The sequence below is a fragment of the Magnolia sinica genome, chromosome 16 (genome assembly GCF_029962835.1).
Source record: "Magnolia sinica isolate HGM2019 chromosome 16, MsV1, whole genome shotgun sequence".
NCBI lineage: Eukaryota > Viridiplantae > Streptophyta > Magnoliopsida > Magnoliales > Magnoliaceae > Magnolia > Magnolia sinica.
The window spans coordinates 39,524,468-39,541,442 of NC_080588.1; the positions used below are offsets into that span (position 1 = coordinate 39,524,468).

Below are 16,975 nucleotides of genomic sequence, written 5' to 3' on the forward strand. Positions count from 1 at the left end.
TACATCTACAGATTGGCAGAAGCCTTTCCACCTAAGGAAATGAGTTACAAATGAAGGTGATCATTGAAGATTTTAGAGTGTACAGATAGTGGCATTGACCATATGTTCAGTGAAGTCCATTTTGGATCTAGTGTTTAGATGAGCAGTTCCGACCTCTAATATTGTTGTTGGAAACAGGGTGTTGTCCTATGCACATGGAGAAGAGGCAATGCTATGAATGAACCATATAGAGCAATATATATAAAGCATGGACAGTCTCAATGGGAAAAGTGGCATGTTATCATACCATCAATCCATACATGTACTGAACCAAGGAGAGATGAAACCCTGGATTCAGTAAGAAACTGTGTCCAGGGTGACAAAATGGTATCGCTAAGATGCACATGAACTTACCCTTTTCAGCCCAAGCCATCTACCTCAAATGTTAATGATCATGCCGATTAACGTGCCTCAACCTCAGTCCTACATCTTCTTGCTCATGCCGGACCAAACCTGCATCTTGCCTCTCTGAAACAATCTCTGCCTCGTTGCCCCTATCTGCCGCCTTATCCTCCCCGAAGTTATGGAGCCTGCGGCCGATCAGATAGCGGTCATCCCGTATGGAGTTGTGGAGGTTGGTGAACCAGACGTGGAATCTCTTGGCGCAGAAGCACAGCATGCTGAAGAGGAGGCAGCCCAGCCACGCAAACCGGTACACTGCAGAGTTCACAATTAAAGGATAGCCAAGCACAGGGAACAATCCCCTCGAAAAGACATAGGGCACACACAGGGCTGTTAAAAGCTTCATAACAATCGGGATCACTATCTCACGCAGTACCCACAGGCCCCTCAGCCGCAAAAACCCATCCTCTCTCACCCTCTCAAACTTGATCCTCCAACTCTCATCCACCAAGGGAGCCATCTGATCCAGCATAACCTGTTCAGAAACAGCACATATTCAACAAATATCAAAGGATCCTCTTTCTTCTATATCATTTTACCATGTGCAAGAACGTGACACACGGTTTACAAGGATGGAACAACCAAATTTATGGCTGGTTTGGACGGGAGTTGAATCAAACTTCTTCAGATTTTTAATTTCCCCAAAAGGGTCGAAGAATCTGGAAAGGTTTGTTGATTCATTGAAACAGCTCCCCTCTCTAATGCAGGAAAATGTTAAAAGGGTTGCAGTCTTTCATTGTTCTTCATTCTTCTCCACTCAAAGCAAAATGGATTGAAGTAACTTTTTGTTTTTGTTTTTTGTTTTGTTTTTGTTTTTCAGGGAGAAGCAAATGGATTGGGGTAACTGAATCTGATTTGATGGAAGCCCCTCGCATGCAAACAGGACCTTAATTACTTTTATACTCAAATAGTCAGAAAGCCATGGAAAGCATCTTCTCATTAATTTTATTTTTTTTATTATTTTTATTTTAAAGACATCACACTTACCAGTCTAGTCCAGATCTTCAGAAAGATGAGCCCCAGTGCCCAATCCTGATACAGGAGGAAAACTGGGCTTTCGTCCACAGGCACTCGCATTGGCACAATCACCAACAACTCGAACAGCAAACCAATCAGCACCGGGATGATAAATATCTGAAATATGGACATGTTCGCAATTAAACATCATGTAACAAGCAAAACAGCTATAGCAGAGACATGATAGCCAAAGTGAAGTTACTTACCCATATTGACAACAGTACAGAACTCTTAAGAACAATTGTACACCACTTCCAGATTTGGGCTGCCAGATCCGCCGCTCTCCGAGTTTTAACATATTCAATTGAATACCTGGCCCCGGCTACGGCAGTCCAGATGATGTAACATCCAATATTGAAGGCATATAGATCTTAGGAAAGAAGCGAAGAACCATATTAGTTTCTCATAACTTTGAAAATGAAAATGCAACGTAAAAATCTGAAGTTTACATCTCCACCTACCATTACACTTTATCCCGTGAGTTATTGGGAAGCGAGGAATGGCATTGAACAAAGCACGCCCAAGTGAGATGGGTACAACTATCAAGGCCGAGTTGAAGAGAAGCAAAGTCATCCATCCCAGCACCAGCAAAAGCACAATGCGAAGTACAAAACCATACCTGCCAAGAGTTGAATTTCTTAAAAGTCAAGACCAGATTGTGATACATTTTGTTTGGTTTGCCATCTTGAGCCCATCTAGAGAGTGTAGTTAAATATCAGGAGTAATAGACTCTCAGGCATGAAACAACATAGAGCAATGACAGAAAATCAATCACAAGCACACTGCCCATAAAGTGACTATCTATTCTAGCCCATTAAATGGATGCATGGAAAGACAGCATCTCAAATCCCAAACCTTGAAGAGGAATAGAGTAGTTTTGTTTCAAAAACACAAACCAGCTATTTCATAAACTTACACTTTTAGCAATAGATTAAGGCCAGGTCAAAATATTTAGAAACACTTATTGAATGATGATACTTCACGCAAGATCTAGAACTCAATTATAGCAAATCTAAACTGCTCCGATTAGTACACTGTTTTAGTCAATCACTTGAAAGAGCAAAATTTCCCTCCTTTTCTCCCTTTTCGGAAAAGATTGAAAATGCAGTAAAATCAATGAAAGGTCAATTCCTGTTCCAATCCTTTCTCTTGACCTTGACTTCAGCTTTTTTTCTAAATGAAACTTAAATACCTCTAATTGCTTTATTATTAAAGCACACGGCCAGTCTACCAGTTACTTGGAACTGGGCAATTCCAACTAAAATTTCAAAGCAAATTGGCAGGCTTGAGTGATACAGTAGTACAGGGACATCTTTCTCTGCTTATTTTCCAATTTTTGAAACTGCTAGCTCATGCATGATAGCTTCGGCCATAATCTGTTTCTAGAATAAATAACTGAAATAAAAAAGAATTAAACAAGGGCATGGCTTTCTTGTCAATGTAAGGGTAAAAAATGAGGAAATTATTATCAAAGACGCAAACAGCAGATAACTAGAGAGAAGAGAAAAGCCACAATTAGAAAATAGAAACAGAATCTGTTTAGTGTGGCAATGGGGGATTACTGAATAATAAATAAATCAATACAAAGCAATCTTTTTTCTTCTTCTTTTTTAACTGAAATTTATTAAGAGGATTGCAAAAGGCTCAAAAAACAAGCAATAATTACATCCCAATCAACAATGACCAATCACTTTGGTCAGAGCCCCATGATGCAAGAGACCTGCCCTATTACATTGCCCAAATAGACGCCAATAACACAAGCCTCCAGATTACAGTCTCTTTTCTCCCGATCCCTCCTCCATGCCATGCTTAGAAGAGGCCATCAATTGTCCTCACCATCACCCAGGCTTTCGAAAGAAGGCAAAGAATCTCACCCAAACCTTATGAGCAAACGAATAGTGGATGAACAAATAATCAACTGTCCCCGCATCCCTCAAACACCTTGCACAACAATAGGGAATTGCCAGGATCTTTTCTGAAAACTATCAATTGTGAGGATCCAATTTCTACCCACAAACCAAGCGAAAGCTGCGATCTTGGGAGGGGCACCCAATCCATAGGACCACATGAATGACATAAGGGCAAAGCATCTTATAAAAGGATTACACCGCAAACCAGCCCAACTTTTCCAAGACCCAACCCAGAGAGTTCTCTTCCACAGATGGATTGCAACACTAGAGCCACTCCAAAAGCTGAATGAAGTCTACTACCTCCTCATCTAACACATTCCTTCAGAATAGGAGGAGACCAAATGACCACGTCACCGGAGAGAGGCAACAATCAATAGTCAGAGGTCCTGTAAATCAAACCAGGATCGGATCCTTGTCTCTGCAAGGGAACCAAATCCCCTCAAACCTATTCTCCAATCAAAGGACCCCCTTCCACATTCCAGAGGTCCTGTAAAGAGAAGAACCCTTCCCCCACCACCACCACCACCACCCTCCATTCTGAACACCATATTTGTTAATAATCACCTTTTCTCCAGAATCTGCCTTCTTTTGTCCCGAACCTCCAAGTAACAGCTTGTTCATTTGATCTACTTTCCTTATGCTAGCTCCCTCTTCCCTATAAGGCTTGCTTGCAAACCCCATCCCGCCGCAAAAGGTGAAATTTTTACTATTCCTCGGCACCTTGGCACAAGAAGTCCTGCCTCAACCTTTCCAACCTCCCCAACACCGAAGCCAGACATTTGAAAAGGGACATGAAATATATAGGGAGATTTAACTGGGCAGCTTGGATCAATGCAATCCTTCCCCCTCATGAAAGTGTCGACGCTTCCACGTCGAAAGCTTCCACTCAAGCCTTTCAATAACCTTATTCCATGGATACTTAGCTGGCTTCCCAATGTAGAGAGGGAGTTTGAAATACGTAGATGGGAACGATGAGGCTCGGCACCCTAGAACATTAGCCAAACTTGCTGCCTCATCGCTAGAAATGCAAACAGCTAACATTTTGCTCTTAAAGATATTGACTTTCAAGCTAGAAACTAGTTCGAAGGACCTAATCATTTTCTCAAGTTATCCACCATTCTTGTCTCTGTGTGAACAGTGTCATTGGCGAACTGCATATCTAAAATCGGACGCACAAAATTCCCCATCTTGAAACTTGTAATCAACCTGACGATTTGGCTTCTATCCAATATCTTGCTCAATGCTTCATCCACCACCATGAAGAGAAACGGGGGAAAGAGGATCCCCTTGCCTACAGCATCTCGATACTCAAAAAAAGCCTTTTGGAGAGTCGTTAACTAGCACCAAGAACCTCGCTGAGCGAATGCACTCTTGCGTCCACCCCCTCCACCTATTCCCACAACCCAATCTTCCCAGCATAATAGTTAAGGAATCTCTAGCCCACGTTATCATATGCTTTTTCAATGTCCAAGTTGCATATTATGTCTCTCATTTTTTCCTCATGGCTCAAGTCAATACACTCATGAGCGATGAGCGCACTGTCCAAGATTTGCTTACTCGCTACAAATGCTCCCTGAGCTTCAGAGATAACATTTTCCAAAACCACCCGAAATCTTGTTGCCAAAAGCTTTGCAAGAATCTTGTAGGGGATGCCAATTAGGCTTATAGGTCCAAAATCACGCAAGCATTTCGCACCTCCAACCATCAAAATGATATAAGGGAAGCCCCCAACTCTAAGGAGAGACAATCCCTTTCCCAAAACTCAGCTAAAAATCTAATCAAGTCGTATTTCACAATGTCCCAAAAAACCCTAGAATAAAGGCAATGGGAAGCCATCTAGCCCTGGGCCTTATTTCCCCAAAACGAGTCCACAACCACTTTAATATCCTCCACAGAGAAAGGTTTTTCGAGGATTTCTGCTACCACTAAAGAGATCCGCTTGGAATCTAAATTATTCAATCAAAGTCTCTCCCATCCCTTGTCCTCCGACAACTTCCCATAGAAATTCACAATATGATCACAAACTTGAGTTTTATCATCAACCCTTTTACCATCTACCATGACACTGAATACGGTTATTCCTAGCTCGAGCATTTGCAATGGCATGAAAAAACTTCATATTTTTATCACCTTCCTTCAGACACGTCACTTGAGACTATTGTTACCACCTAATTTCTTTTTTTAAGAAGTTCGTCTAATCCTAGGATAGCTTGACCTCGTGGCTTGCTCATCATCTTATAACTCACCTTCCGCCAAATCAATGGTTTGGACATCCCACAAAATATTTCAAATCTCTACTTCCCTCTCACCAAACACATCCCTTTCCTAGACATTTATATTGTCTTTTAGAGGTTTCAATTTCTTATGAATTCTGAAGCCAGTGTACTTGTCAACCTGAAATGAATCCACAATTCCTTTATGATCTCAAAGAAACAATCCACTTTTAACCACATTAAGTCAATTTTGAACAGCTTAGGCCCCCAATTCTCTTGACCAACTTATAAGACTATCACACAGTGATTGGATACAGAACATAAGAGACCCCTTTGATGCACTAGAGGATAGTCATCCACCCACTTCGACAACACCAAGAATATATCAAGTTTTGACATCGTAGCCTTTAGTTCAGGTGTACCTAGCATCCGCCATCTTGTTCCTCTCCACCCACTCTGATAAGCCCCACATGTTTCGCATGATTTGGCCACCATTCGACTTCTCATACGTGAATCTGACCATATTGTAATCAACTCTCAAGCACCACAAAAGCTAACGCCTACTTCAGAAAGAGTTGAGCTCCTCCCAAAACAAATCTCACCACCTGTCTGATTTAGCCGATAAATTGATGTGAAAACCCATCTGTAACCAGTGTTTTAAATATCGACGATATCAGCCGATATATCCCAAGATATTTCTTGTATCCCACATGTGTGATACGAAACGGACAAGTAGTAGGATATATCCCACATGTTCGATCCAGTGAGCATTTTTTATTTTCTATAAATCATGTTAAATCAATGTCGAATTGTTACAAATCCACGATTTTTCTTTTGAGATTTGAGATTTGGAGGAGAACCGAGTTGCGGAAAATTGAAAAAAAAAAAAAAAAAATCCCAATTTCTCGCAAATCAATTGCAATCTTTGTGTCAAAACATAAAATCAAACATGTATGTAACCTGATTTAGTGATCCTTCTTTTGCTTTTGAATGTATTGCTTATGTTTCCACAAGTCTTCTTACATTTATAAATTATATGAATAAACTTTGAATATAATTGCATCAATTCAGTTAGACAACGTACAGATTAGGACCCCATACAAAGAAAACCTATCATGTGCACTTGTTTTTTGTAATGTTTTGATTTCTAAGTGTGTATTGATGTCTTTTTTAACAATCACTGAAATTTCATTGAAAAATTCGACCAATTTTCAATCTTTCCAGATGTTTCCAACATCAGCGATACATTACTCAATACAACCGATATATCCCATGCGATAACCGATACGTATCCATATCCCAAGGGTGCAATATGTAACACAAACACAACATCTTTCAATAGCAGCAAGACTAAGAATTTCCCTATCCATCCCTTCTCCTTCCACACCTTCGAGTTCCAAATTATCAAAATCCCCCAGTAGCACCCATTGCATCTAGGGACATCCACTCTTTCTTCTTACCACCCTAGAAGGAGTCTACTAGAGACGGATCAATAACTGAAGCTTTGCTTCTAGCATTGAAACTAAGTGAATTTTGGCACATTTGTAAACTTCTTTGATTTGTAGTCTCTTCTCCCAGCACCCCAACCCCCGCACTTTCCAACTGAGGAACTTCATTAATGCACCAATTCAACCCCTTTTATGGCTTTACCCTCCCCCCCCCCCAAGAAGAAGCACTTGAATTGTAGTTGATTGATGACTCGAACCTTGCCAGTTCCCCTCTCCTTCAGAGATTTATGGATCCTCTCCCAATTCTTTGCCCTGGACTTCTAAGATCCTCTTTCCTCTACAGATTGTAAGAGAGCTATGTAGTCCTCATCACAATCTCTAAACAAGACTCCAACCATCTTCCCAATATGGCCCATCGCCTCCTTAATCCACTTGCATCACAATCTCTGAACAATACTCCAACCATCTTCCCAACATGGCCCATCGCCTCCTTAATCCACTCCAAATCTCTCTACACTGGGACATGAGCATATTCCTTGTTTGTAAGAAAGATTGTCTTACTCACAGTGGATCCCAGGCTAATGTGTAAATTCGTCTAGACATTCCTATCTTATTAAGGCGGACACTTCCAACACATCTAGCAAACGCTCCCCTGTTGCTCTGACCTTCCCTTAATAATGCACCTTCTCTGTTGTTACCACGGGGTTGCTTTCTTCATGGAGAACCATTGTCAATACCTCCGCTACCAGTTGAGCTTCATTTTATGTTCTCTCGAGTAGTCCATCACTAGCAAGGTGTACGCACTAGATCCTTCCCTAGGGCAGATCCCAAGGGTAGAGACACCGAAGTCGGAAGAAATTAAGGCAACTTCAAAGACATAAGAGTAAGTTTCTCACAAAAGGGCCCCTCTTAGACACGTGGAGGTTCCAATTGGATCGAAGCCTCGCCACCATTCTCCGAGCCTATTTGGGCCTTATATGTAGCCCCTACAAAACCTGCTCAGTAACCAAATCAACCATCTGCCCCTCGAGCCTACCATGGACAACAACATGTCTTTGAAGTCCTACTCTCCTTATTACACATGTCCCTGATCAGCTGACCCTCCTTGCAGCCTAATCGTCAGCTAGGATAAATGGAGGGCAACCCGCCAAGTGACCGCCCTCGAACCAACCAATTTGACAACTAGATAGAGCAGTCACGCTAGCGAGGCCCCTCAATCATGTAGCTAACCATGTGCTAACTCCATAAAATAAAAAATAAAAATAAAAAAGAATGGGAAAAAAAGAAAAGAAGAAGATATTTTGATTTCTAACTATCATTCCACAATACATATAGGTCAACATGATTGTAACCCTCCATAAAAACATTCCCAAATAAGCCATACACCAATTTGGTGCTTCAACCGATGAAGTAAGAAATCATAAAAAAGAAAGAAGGAAAAAAAAAAAAAAAAAAAAAAGCTATGTGACTTAACATTGAAGAGAATATGTATCATTTAATCTCTTATAAAGAACAACATAAAATAATTTACCTTTTTTAAATGATTCCTAAAGCCCCCACCAATTCTTAAAGCCAAGTGAAGGTTAAAATAAAAAAGAGCAAGTATAACTTAAATCATAAATCGGGATTTAAATCGTAAATAATAGGATTCAAATCATAGAACCATAAGACCCATATAAAAAGGGATTCAAGGTGGGATTCAAATCATTTTACTTAACATTTGACTCAAATCGCAAATTGTAAATCATAGGATTTTGACAACTATGCGCTCTACCCTTCCCCACTACTCTCATGACGGTCTCCTCTACAACAGTGAGGGAGTTCCTCTCCGGAACACTGACCATCTTCTTCTTCCTCACACACAACATTGCCACCCTTAGATCTCTAAAGGACCCCATCCCTAGATCAACAAGCACCACCTCCCTCAAGAAAGAACCCACCACCACTAAAGCTTTTGAGAACTAAAGCTCCGAAGTCCACACACACAAACCCAAATGTCTTCAATCCCATTAACGACTAGTTAGCCCATCTACACAAAGCATACACTAGATCTTCATTGAACAAAGACCCTGTGAGGGTGATCCTGTCTAGATTCCTTGACTGCCTCAGAGAAGTCCAAACTTCAAAGTCACTTAAAAGCCTGAGGATGCAGTGCTCCTTCTCGACACCACAATAGAAGTCTAGCCAATTGCTCACATCAGCCACTAAACCTCCACCTCCTGTAAATGCTACCAAACACCATTGAAGGACTACCCAAGAGTTCTCTACCATGCTCAGAAGTACCCTCACTTATGGTCCCTCACTAGACATATCTCACCTACCCTCTAACCTATCGCGTCATCTCCCCTATTCAAAGTTCTTTGCTTTCTCCTCTCCAAAGAGTTGCTCCGCCACAACAACACGATAGGATGTAGCTAGATGAGCCCCTATACTCGCTATTATGCCTTCACTGGTTTTGGACTTCAACCGATTCAAATCACATCTCACCTTCTAAAGGGCAACCCAATTTATGACCTCTAGGACACCCCCCCCCCCCCAAAAAAAATTTAAAAAAAAAATCCTCATTACTTGCACCCTGATTTTCCTTCTGCACGAATGCAAAACCCTTGATGGTAGTTGATCCATTTTTTGTGCGAGATGATAACCTCCATGGTGTTGCCTAAGTTTTTGGAAACACTAGAGAACTACAATTTTTTTCCAATCCTAAGAGAATTCTCCACGCACGACGTCGGGAACTCCGAAAGGGGCACAGGCACACGTCCCTTTCTACTAATCAGGCCAGATGTGCATTTTATTCCTACTCCGATCCATTCATCCAGATTTCCTTGCTCAGATCCTCCTTCCCCTCCCCCTTCCTCTTGAGAGACCTCCCTCCCTGATGCTCTCTTCTCCCCCATCACTCTCCCTCAATACCACCCCTTTCCCTCAATACCTGCTCTCCCCTCTCAATCCCAATCTTCTCTCCGTCTCTTTTCCCCATTACCTACTCTCCCTTTCTCTCCCCAAAACTCCCTTCCCCTCTCTCACCCTCAGTCTTCTCTCTCCCTCATCCTCCCTCACCCTATCTCTCCACCAATGTTCTCAAACCGTCTTCAGCTCTAGCTCCATGGTCTTCACCTCCTATAAAGCAATCTTATACATTTCAAGGATGAATAAACACCTCATTAGGTAGTAAAGGCAAGCTTCCCTGTGTTGCTGAAGATGGTATTGGATGGTATAAAGCATCCTTGTCATACTCTTCTAGAAGCTTAAAGTAATATTTATATATAACATTTCAAAAATTATATTAACTCGTTGATTGTAATCAACAGTAGACTATTAGATAGTGCTTGGTGGTAATCAACCTATGTAGTAATCTGTAAATATCAGTAAAGAAGAAAAAAAAGGTTATTTTTTTCATTGAAAGATTGATTATCTTATCAATTGTTGTGGCAACTGGCAATAACCACAAGATTACTACTAATCCATGTCACTGTCACCATAGTTCATATCCATGTGAATATCAATCACTCGTGTTCCTGGTAAAACACAAAAATTATAAATTATAAAGAAATTACAAGAATATGTATGCTATAATATCTCCTTTCCATGGGATTGTAGTTCAATCGGTCATAGCACTACCCTGTTAAAGCGGGAACTGCAGGTTTGGGCCCCATCAGTCCCAACCTAGAATCTGATGAATCCATCAATTCATCTCTCCATTTTCTGTGAAGGGGTCTCAGCAATGGACGACCTTATTTCTTTCGTTTTTTGTTTTGCATTTCGCATTGGACAAATATGGCAATTTCACTTACTTCAACTAGTACCGACTGATGGGGGAGAGACATTTAGATTGAATTCATCAGTGGTACCGCCAAATTCGTGACTCCAAGAGAGACATACCGGTCTGGCGTTTTTGATTGCTCCTGATCGAATGAAATAGACTATTACATTGTGCCTACGGAACTTCTGTGCTCTCAGTGCCAGTGCCCAGCATGGATAGAGGGCTGCGTCAGGTTGGTAACTGGCACCAAACTTATGCCATAGCTTCTAACATGATCCAATGGAAAAGGATCCATGTAGTTAACCCCAATTAGTTGGGACATGGCTTAGATATGATGATGATTTATAAATTATACTGTGGCAAAATACTTACTCAGCATCAGCCTGATCATCACCATCAGACTCTTCTGCAGCATCCATGGCTCCTGTTGCATGAGCTCGTCTATCAGCATCATTGGCAGGAACGAGTGCCACCAACGCCCTGTCTTGCTGCCCAAATCCACCTCGACGTGCATCATGTAACCTGTCCTGCCTTGCTGGCTCCACATTACCATTTTCCTGCCCACCATTATCTTCGGGTCTGGGCAGCAAGAAATCAGTTAACCCAAGTGCCCAACCAACTGCTATAAACCATTGGCGAAGAAGAGCCTTGATTGTTGTTCGTGGCTTGAAATGCTCGATTGCAAATGGTATACAGATTTGAAACAGAAGCATGTCCGCAGGAATCTCAGTGAATGGATCAGCAACACTGCAGCATGCAAATATTTTTGCAAACATCAACAGACAAAAGGCCATGAAAAAGAAACAGAAAAAATAACTGAAATGGCAGACAAAATGTGCCCCCAAAATGCAGGTCTTCCAACTTACGAAATATCCAAGGGAAAGATTGAAGGCGCCAACCGCATAGCAAGTTTTACAGGTAAAAACACCAGCATCACAATCAAACTCCCATAGACAGCAACAGACAACAAGACCCGACGAGCATGCTTGTGGACAGGGTCATCAATTAAATCACGGAATGGATTATAGTTTGGATCAGCAGGGTCCCGGAGAAAATATAGAACTCCATTACGCAAAACCTATTTAAAAAATAAAATTAAAAATAAAAAATAAAAAAAGAGAGAGAAACCCAATGAGGGAGTGGTAAAAAAGACTTGATAAGAAAATCAATACAGGCCCTCAAAATCAACAAGAACAATACCCCTCGAAGAAGGCTGACAAAAATGCTGATTTGTAGCATGTACACAATCCCCACAAGCCAGTGTATCAAGGAGCTTGCTAAGGGTGAGACTGAAAAGAATTCAACCCGTTGAGCAATTGTCGTCCCTAGCATCCTTATCGTACAAACATCCAACCACCATCCACACATCAAAGGGAAGACCCCAAGTTCAATCACCAGAAGAAAAGCAACCTTAACCATAGTCATTAAATGCTTCATTCCAGCCAAGAACTGTCTCACAAGAGATGGAATAGCCTCTGCTATTGAAGCAATCCCATAAAGCCTTCCCATCGTCAAAGGTTCGCCTCTAGCATAGCGAATTAAAGCAACGAGTCCAAGGTAGGAGAAGACCAGGCAAAATATGAACACATAACCAATAGCAAGAGTAGTAACATCAGAGAGGCGCGAAGTTCCAACACTCGTTCCCTTCAACAAATCCGCTGCAACTGACCTGCTAACGCTGTTTGAGACCTCATCTAGACTAGTTGTATTCATGGATTCCGCAACCACCTCCACAGCTTGTCCAAGCAGACCTTCAACATAGCTCCCAGATGACAAATTAGTTGCAGCAGTTAATGCACTTTTCGTTGTGATGTTTGCTACGGCTGACTCTGTTAATGGCATCATTGTTGACAACACTGGACTAGAAGTTGAAAGGAACCAAGATAAGTAGTACAGAACTACCCGTCCTAATGAGAAGGGCAGAAAGATTACGACACCAAGAAATATTGCATTGCTCGCCAGAACCTGTAAAGGAAGTAGTTCAGAACTGAGATCCGAAACATCATAAAGCAGAACAAAATTTGCTAGTGTCCACATGGTATAATTGTGGTAATTCAACAGATCTTTATGTAGAGAGAAATGCATGAATTCAATGTCTGCTATTTAAGCAATAAGCAGAAAGTATCATTTATAAACTATACCCTTTAAGCAACAGCTCCAGTGCAAAAACTCAAGGAAAACACCACGAGAAAACAATTATTGCCATGATGAGCTTGTCCCAGTTATAAGCTCTGTGGATCCTGTTTCATCAATGATCATCGTGAAGAATATTTTGTATAATTTGCAAAAAATACACCTCTCACTTATTTTTCGATGGTTTTTCTCTTTATACATTTTCCTCTTGGCAGGGTAAACAGGGAACTTGAGAACAGGACATATGGTTTGAGACAAAAATTCAGCAGTTCAAAAGACAGTATACATCCACAAAGAAGAAAATTCTAAATTGGCGGAAAAGGTACATGATAACTGTTAGCAGTTTTTGTTTTTTGGTTTTTTTTTTTTTTTTCTTTTTTTTTTTTTTTTGAGAAGATATCGTTGGAGGAACTTCCTACCTGTTTCTTCCAGTGAGTACATCCTATCTAAACTACTTTCTTTTTTTAGTCCAAAATTCAAAGATTTAGCCTTTGTGTGATATTGAAACAAGAACAATGGGTCGCAAAAAGTAACATGATTGTGCCAAATATAAATAAATAATTAAAAGACTACCAGAGACAGGATGACCAAAAGGCAGTTGAATGTTAAAATTACAGTGGTTTGACAACTCAGCTTATTGCTATAATGCACAGGAGCCTCAATATCTGTTATAACAAATTGACATCAGGATTATGTTGGCAGAGTACCATTTAAAATCAGAGAGGAACTTGACAGAGATGCTTGCAAGCAAGAAAATCAGAGAACATTAAGCAAGAAGAAAAGGGAGGTAATCATCAAGGATTTTTCAGTTAAGAAGCCTGAATAATATGGACAAGAATGGCAGACAAAAGGAACAGTGAATAATACGGAGAGAGATTAACAGACAAAAGGAACAATGAACTCACAGTTATTGCATTTTCAACCAGATGAAATACAGGCCCTTGCATGCCAACAAGCTCATCAAAGGGTACATCATCTGCACCATCAGCATCATCCAGGCCATCAAACATCTGTTCAACATGCGCTTCAAGGCGAGCTGCTTGCATTTCCAACCGGGCAGCAACATTTTCTGCATTTCTTCTAATTAATTGACCCGCTCCAGCAATTCCTTGGGCTCCAGCAGCATCTTCACCATGCCCATCACCGGCTTGTATCCGATTAGCTGCACCGGGAGGCCTCCTTACTGCACGGGCACCATGTCTGTCATTACCATCATCGTCCCTCTCAGCATCCTGGCCTCCGAGCTCTCTGAGATGTCTAAAGTAATCCCTTAGAGAAGTGGCTCCTAGAAATATAAACACAATGCTTGCAGAAAGTAGAAACCCATGCAAGCAATCAGTAAGAATCAGGGTAGCAGATATGTGACTCAAGAACAGTCTCTGGGCTTCACCAAGACTCCTCACAAATGTCAATCTCCATATCCAAAACGTGATGAAGGGTATGATAAGGAGCCAGACAGAAAGTACAAAAGCAAGGCGTAGGATGAACTGCAGAACATGGCATGCTTTCATTGCCATCCCAACCACAAACTCCTGGAAAGGTAGCCTTGCTGGGGCATTATCAGCATAAACGGGGGAAAAAGAAAATGCATGTTTACACACCTGCAAAACATGTCAAATGCATTAATCAAAAGTCTTAACCAACCACAGATCATAACAATCATGTAAAGCATTATAGTCTCTAGTAAGAGACCATGAAAAATAAACAGGATACAACACAATTTGCAAGCATTAAAACCCTATCTTTTTTGTTATCAATGAATTCCATAATATAAAATACAAGCACGTTGGGAATTTCATTTGGCATGTGTTCATTGTGGTTTCTTTTTTAGATTATTTAGCTCCACATCAGCTTCTCCACAGAAGATGGAGGAATCTTTGTTAGGCGGTCCCCTTTCGGTCTGAGGGGGAAACGTTCATTGGTGGATGGTTATGTAATTCATTGGCACAATTGGATTGGAAAGAAGAAGAAGAATTTCTAAAAGAGAGAAAACTTCAATACTGTGGCAGAATGTGATGGATGATACGCTGGCACTACGAAATTGTGAACATAAGAAAGTAACATACAACTAATTTAAATTAAACTATCCAAATTATGGATCCCAGTTAGATGTATCTTGTGCAAAAAATTATGCTTATTTGATTATCTGACTACCAGATTGGTGGACATGTATTGGATGGTTAAAAATGAAAAGTATCCAACGGTCCTATTTCAACAAACAAGTGGTCCACAAATCAGAGATTCGGCTTGTTCAACCAATCTGATTTTGGGACTGGAACTTAGTTAGCAACAGTGGGTTCCACAAGTTAGTTAATTTCATTTCACTTAATACACGCCACATGTACAATTTTGAAGTGCCTGAGTATCAAGCGTCACATGCAGCTGGAGTATCAAATATGTCCCCCTTTTTTTTTGGAAATGGAACATCGTCTCTCCCGTGCCCTGTGATGATAAAGTTAAGGATTTCGGTGGTCATTCACAACTTGCAAAAGGAGTTACACAAGGAGCGACTTTTAACTACACTAAACAGAACTTCAAATTGGTGGCTCAGGGTGGGGAGGAGGTATACACAAGCAGGTGGTTCCTCCCTGGATCCTCAAGCTAACACTTGATAGGTACTCTTCAAAACCCCAAAGTCAGGCTACATGCATAGATGAGGAAGGGAAAATAAGGGATCCTAATGATAGTGCATTTGTTGCAGAAAACGCAAACAACCAAAAGATGATCATTTCAGTGTGATGGCACAAAACTAATAAAAACTGCGACGAAAAAATATTTATCTCTGAGCTGAATAGTTTTTCTTTCTTTTTCCTGTTTCTTTCCTTTTTATAGGAGGAGAACACGGACGTATTCAACCTCTACATGAACAAATAGCACTATGATCTCACTGCAAAAAATTGCTCGCTGTGTCCAAAATTTCAGCTCTCCACATCCAAAATTTCAGTTGTTTATGATAAGATAGCTGATATCAAGAAGAGAGATGTATACTAAGAAGGCTTTCCACTTAGAGATTGGCCCCTTCTTTACCACCATGTGGTAATCACTAAAAGGTTCCAACTTAGATGAATCTCCCCGACCAAAATCTCCTTGACAAGAGATTCTCACTGCCCATCCAATGATCCATATTTTGTAACACACGTACAAACGACACGAACCTCTAATTCACGCGATTCTCACCAATTGGGCCATCCATGCTGTGGCCAACTAAACAAACGGTCCGGATCACCACTTGGTGGTGCAGAAAGGGGCAATCCTCCCTACCAGACTACCTTCGAGAATTACTGTAAAGGAGAAGCCCATAACCCTAATCAATTTCATTCCAGCTAAATCTCTCAATAATAAACAGAAAAGAAAACGGTAAAACCCCCATAGATAATGGAAACTGATCGAAAAACAACAGCGATAGCGAAAAAAAAAAGGAAAAAGAGGACAGATGGAAATACCTCGCACTGGCGGGCGTTGCTGTGGTTGAGCCACTGGAGGAGGCAATCCTGGTGGACGAATTTGATGCTGCCGCTGCAGGCGCAAGGGTATCGAAGAGGGTTCTCAGCATCGCCGGGATTGCGGCAGATCCTGCAAACGTCTTCTTCCTCTTCTTCTTCCTCATCGAATGCGGGGATTTGAACGTTTTGATCCATCGCCATGACTGCTTCTTCTCTTCTAGGGTTTTCTCTCCTTTCCTAGGGTTTTCTCTCCTTTCTCGCTCTCCTCTACCTATCTATCAATCTATCTGAGAGACAGAGAGAGAGAGAGAGAGGCAACCGTCCGACCTCCTGATTTTGCATTTTAAGCGAACGATGGCGTTTTGATGTCGGTGGATGGGGATTGTCATTAGTCAAATGAGAGATGTTGGGATTGAATCAGGAATTTGGGTGACGTGGATTTCCTGGAAAGCCTTCCGCAGGAAGTTCCTGCGCTGGTAACCTACATGGGCCCACCGTGCTGTTTGTAGGAAATCTACTCCGTTCATTTTAAGAAATGTGGAAAAAAAGGAGCCGGATCCAATACTAAAGTGGGCCAAAAACGCGAGGATTAAACTTTCCCACTTTG

General features: G+C 41.2%; 1 protein-coding gene across 1 annotated transcript; it reads right to left on the minus strand.

Moving 5' to 3' along the window:
• Positions 1–214: 214 nt before the first annotated feature.
• On the minus strand, positions 215–16,744 carry LOC131229296 (probable E3 ubiquitin ligase SUD1). The gene is made up of 9 exons (XM_058225206.1): positions 16,369–16,744; positions 13,831–14,526; positions 11,993–12,757; positions 11,659–11,870; positions 11,165–11,539; positions 1,920–2,077; positions 1,665–1,828; positions 1,429–1,575; positions 215–916 (listed from the first exon to the last, which is right to left on the minus strand). Exons 1-9 carry the CDS (start codon positions 16,567–16,569, stop codon positions 425–427), a joined length of 3,210 nt encoding a protein of 1,069 aa, XP_058081189.1. The 5' UTR covers positions 16,570–16,744; the 3' UTR covers positions 215–424.
• Positions 16,745–16,975: the final 231 nt, after the last annotated feature.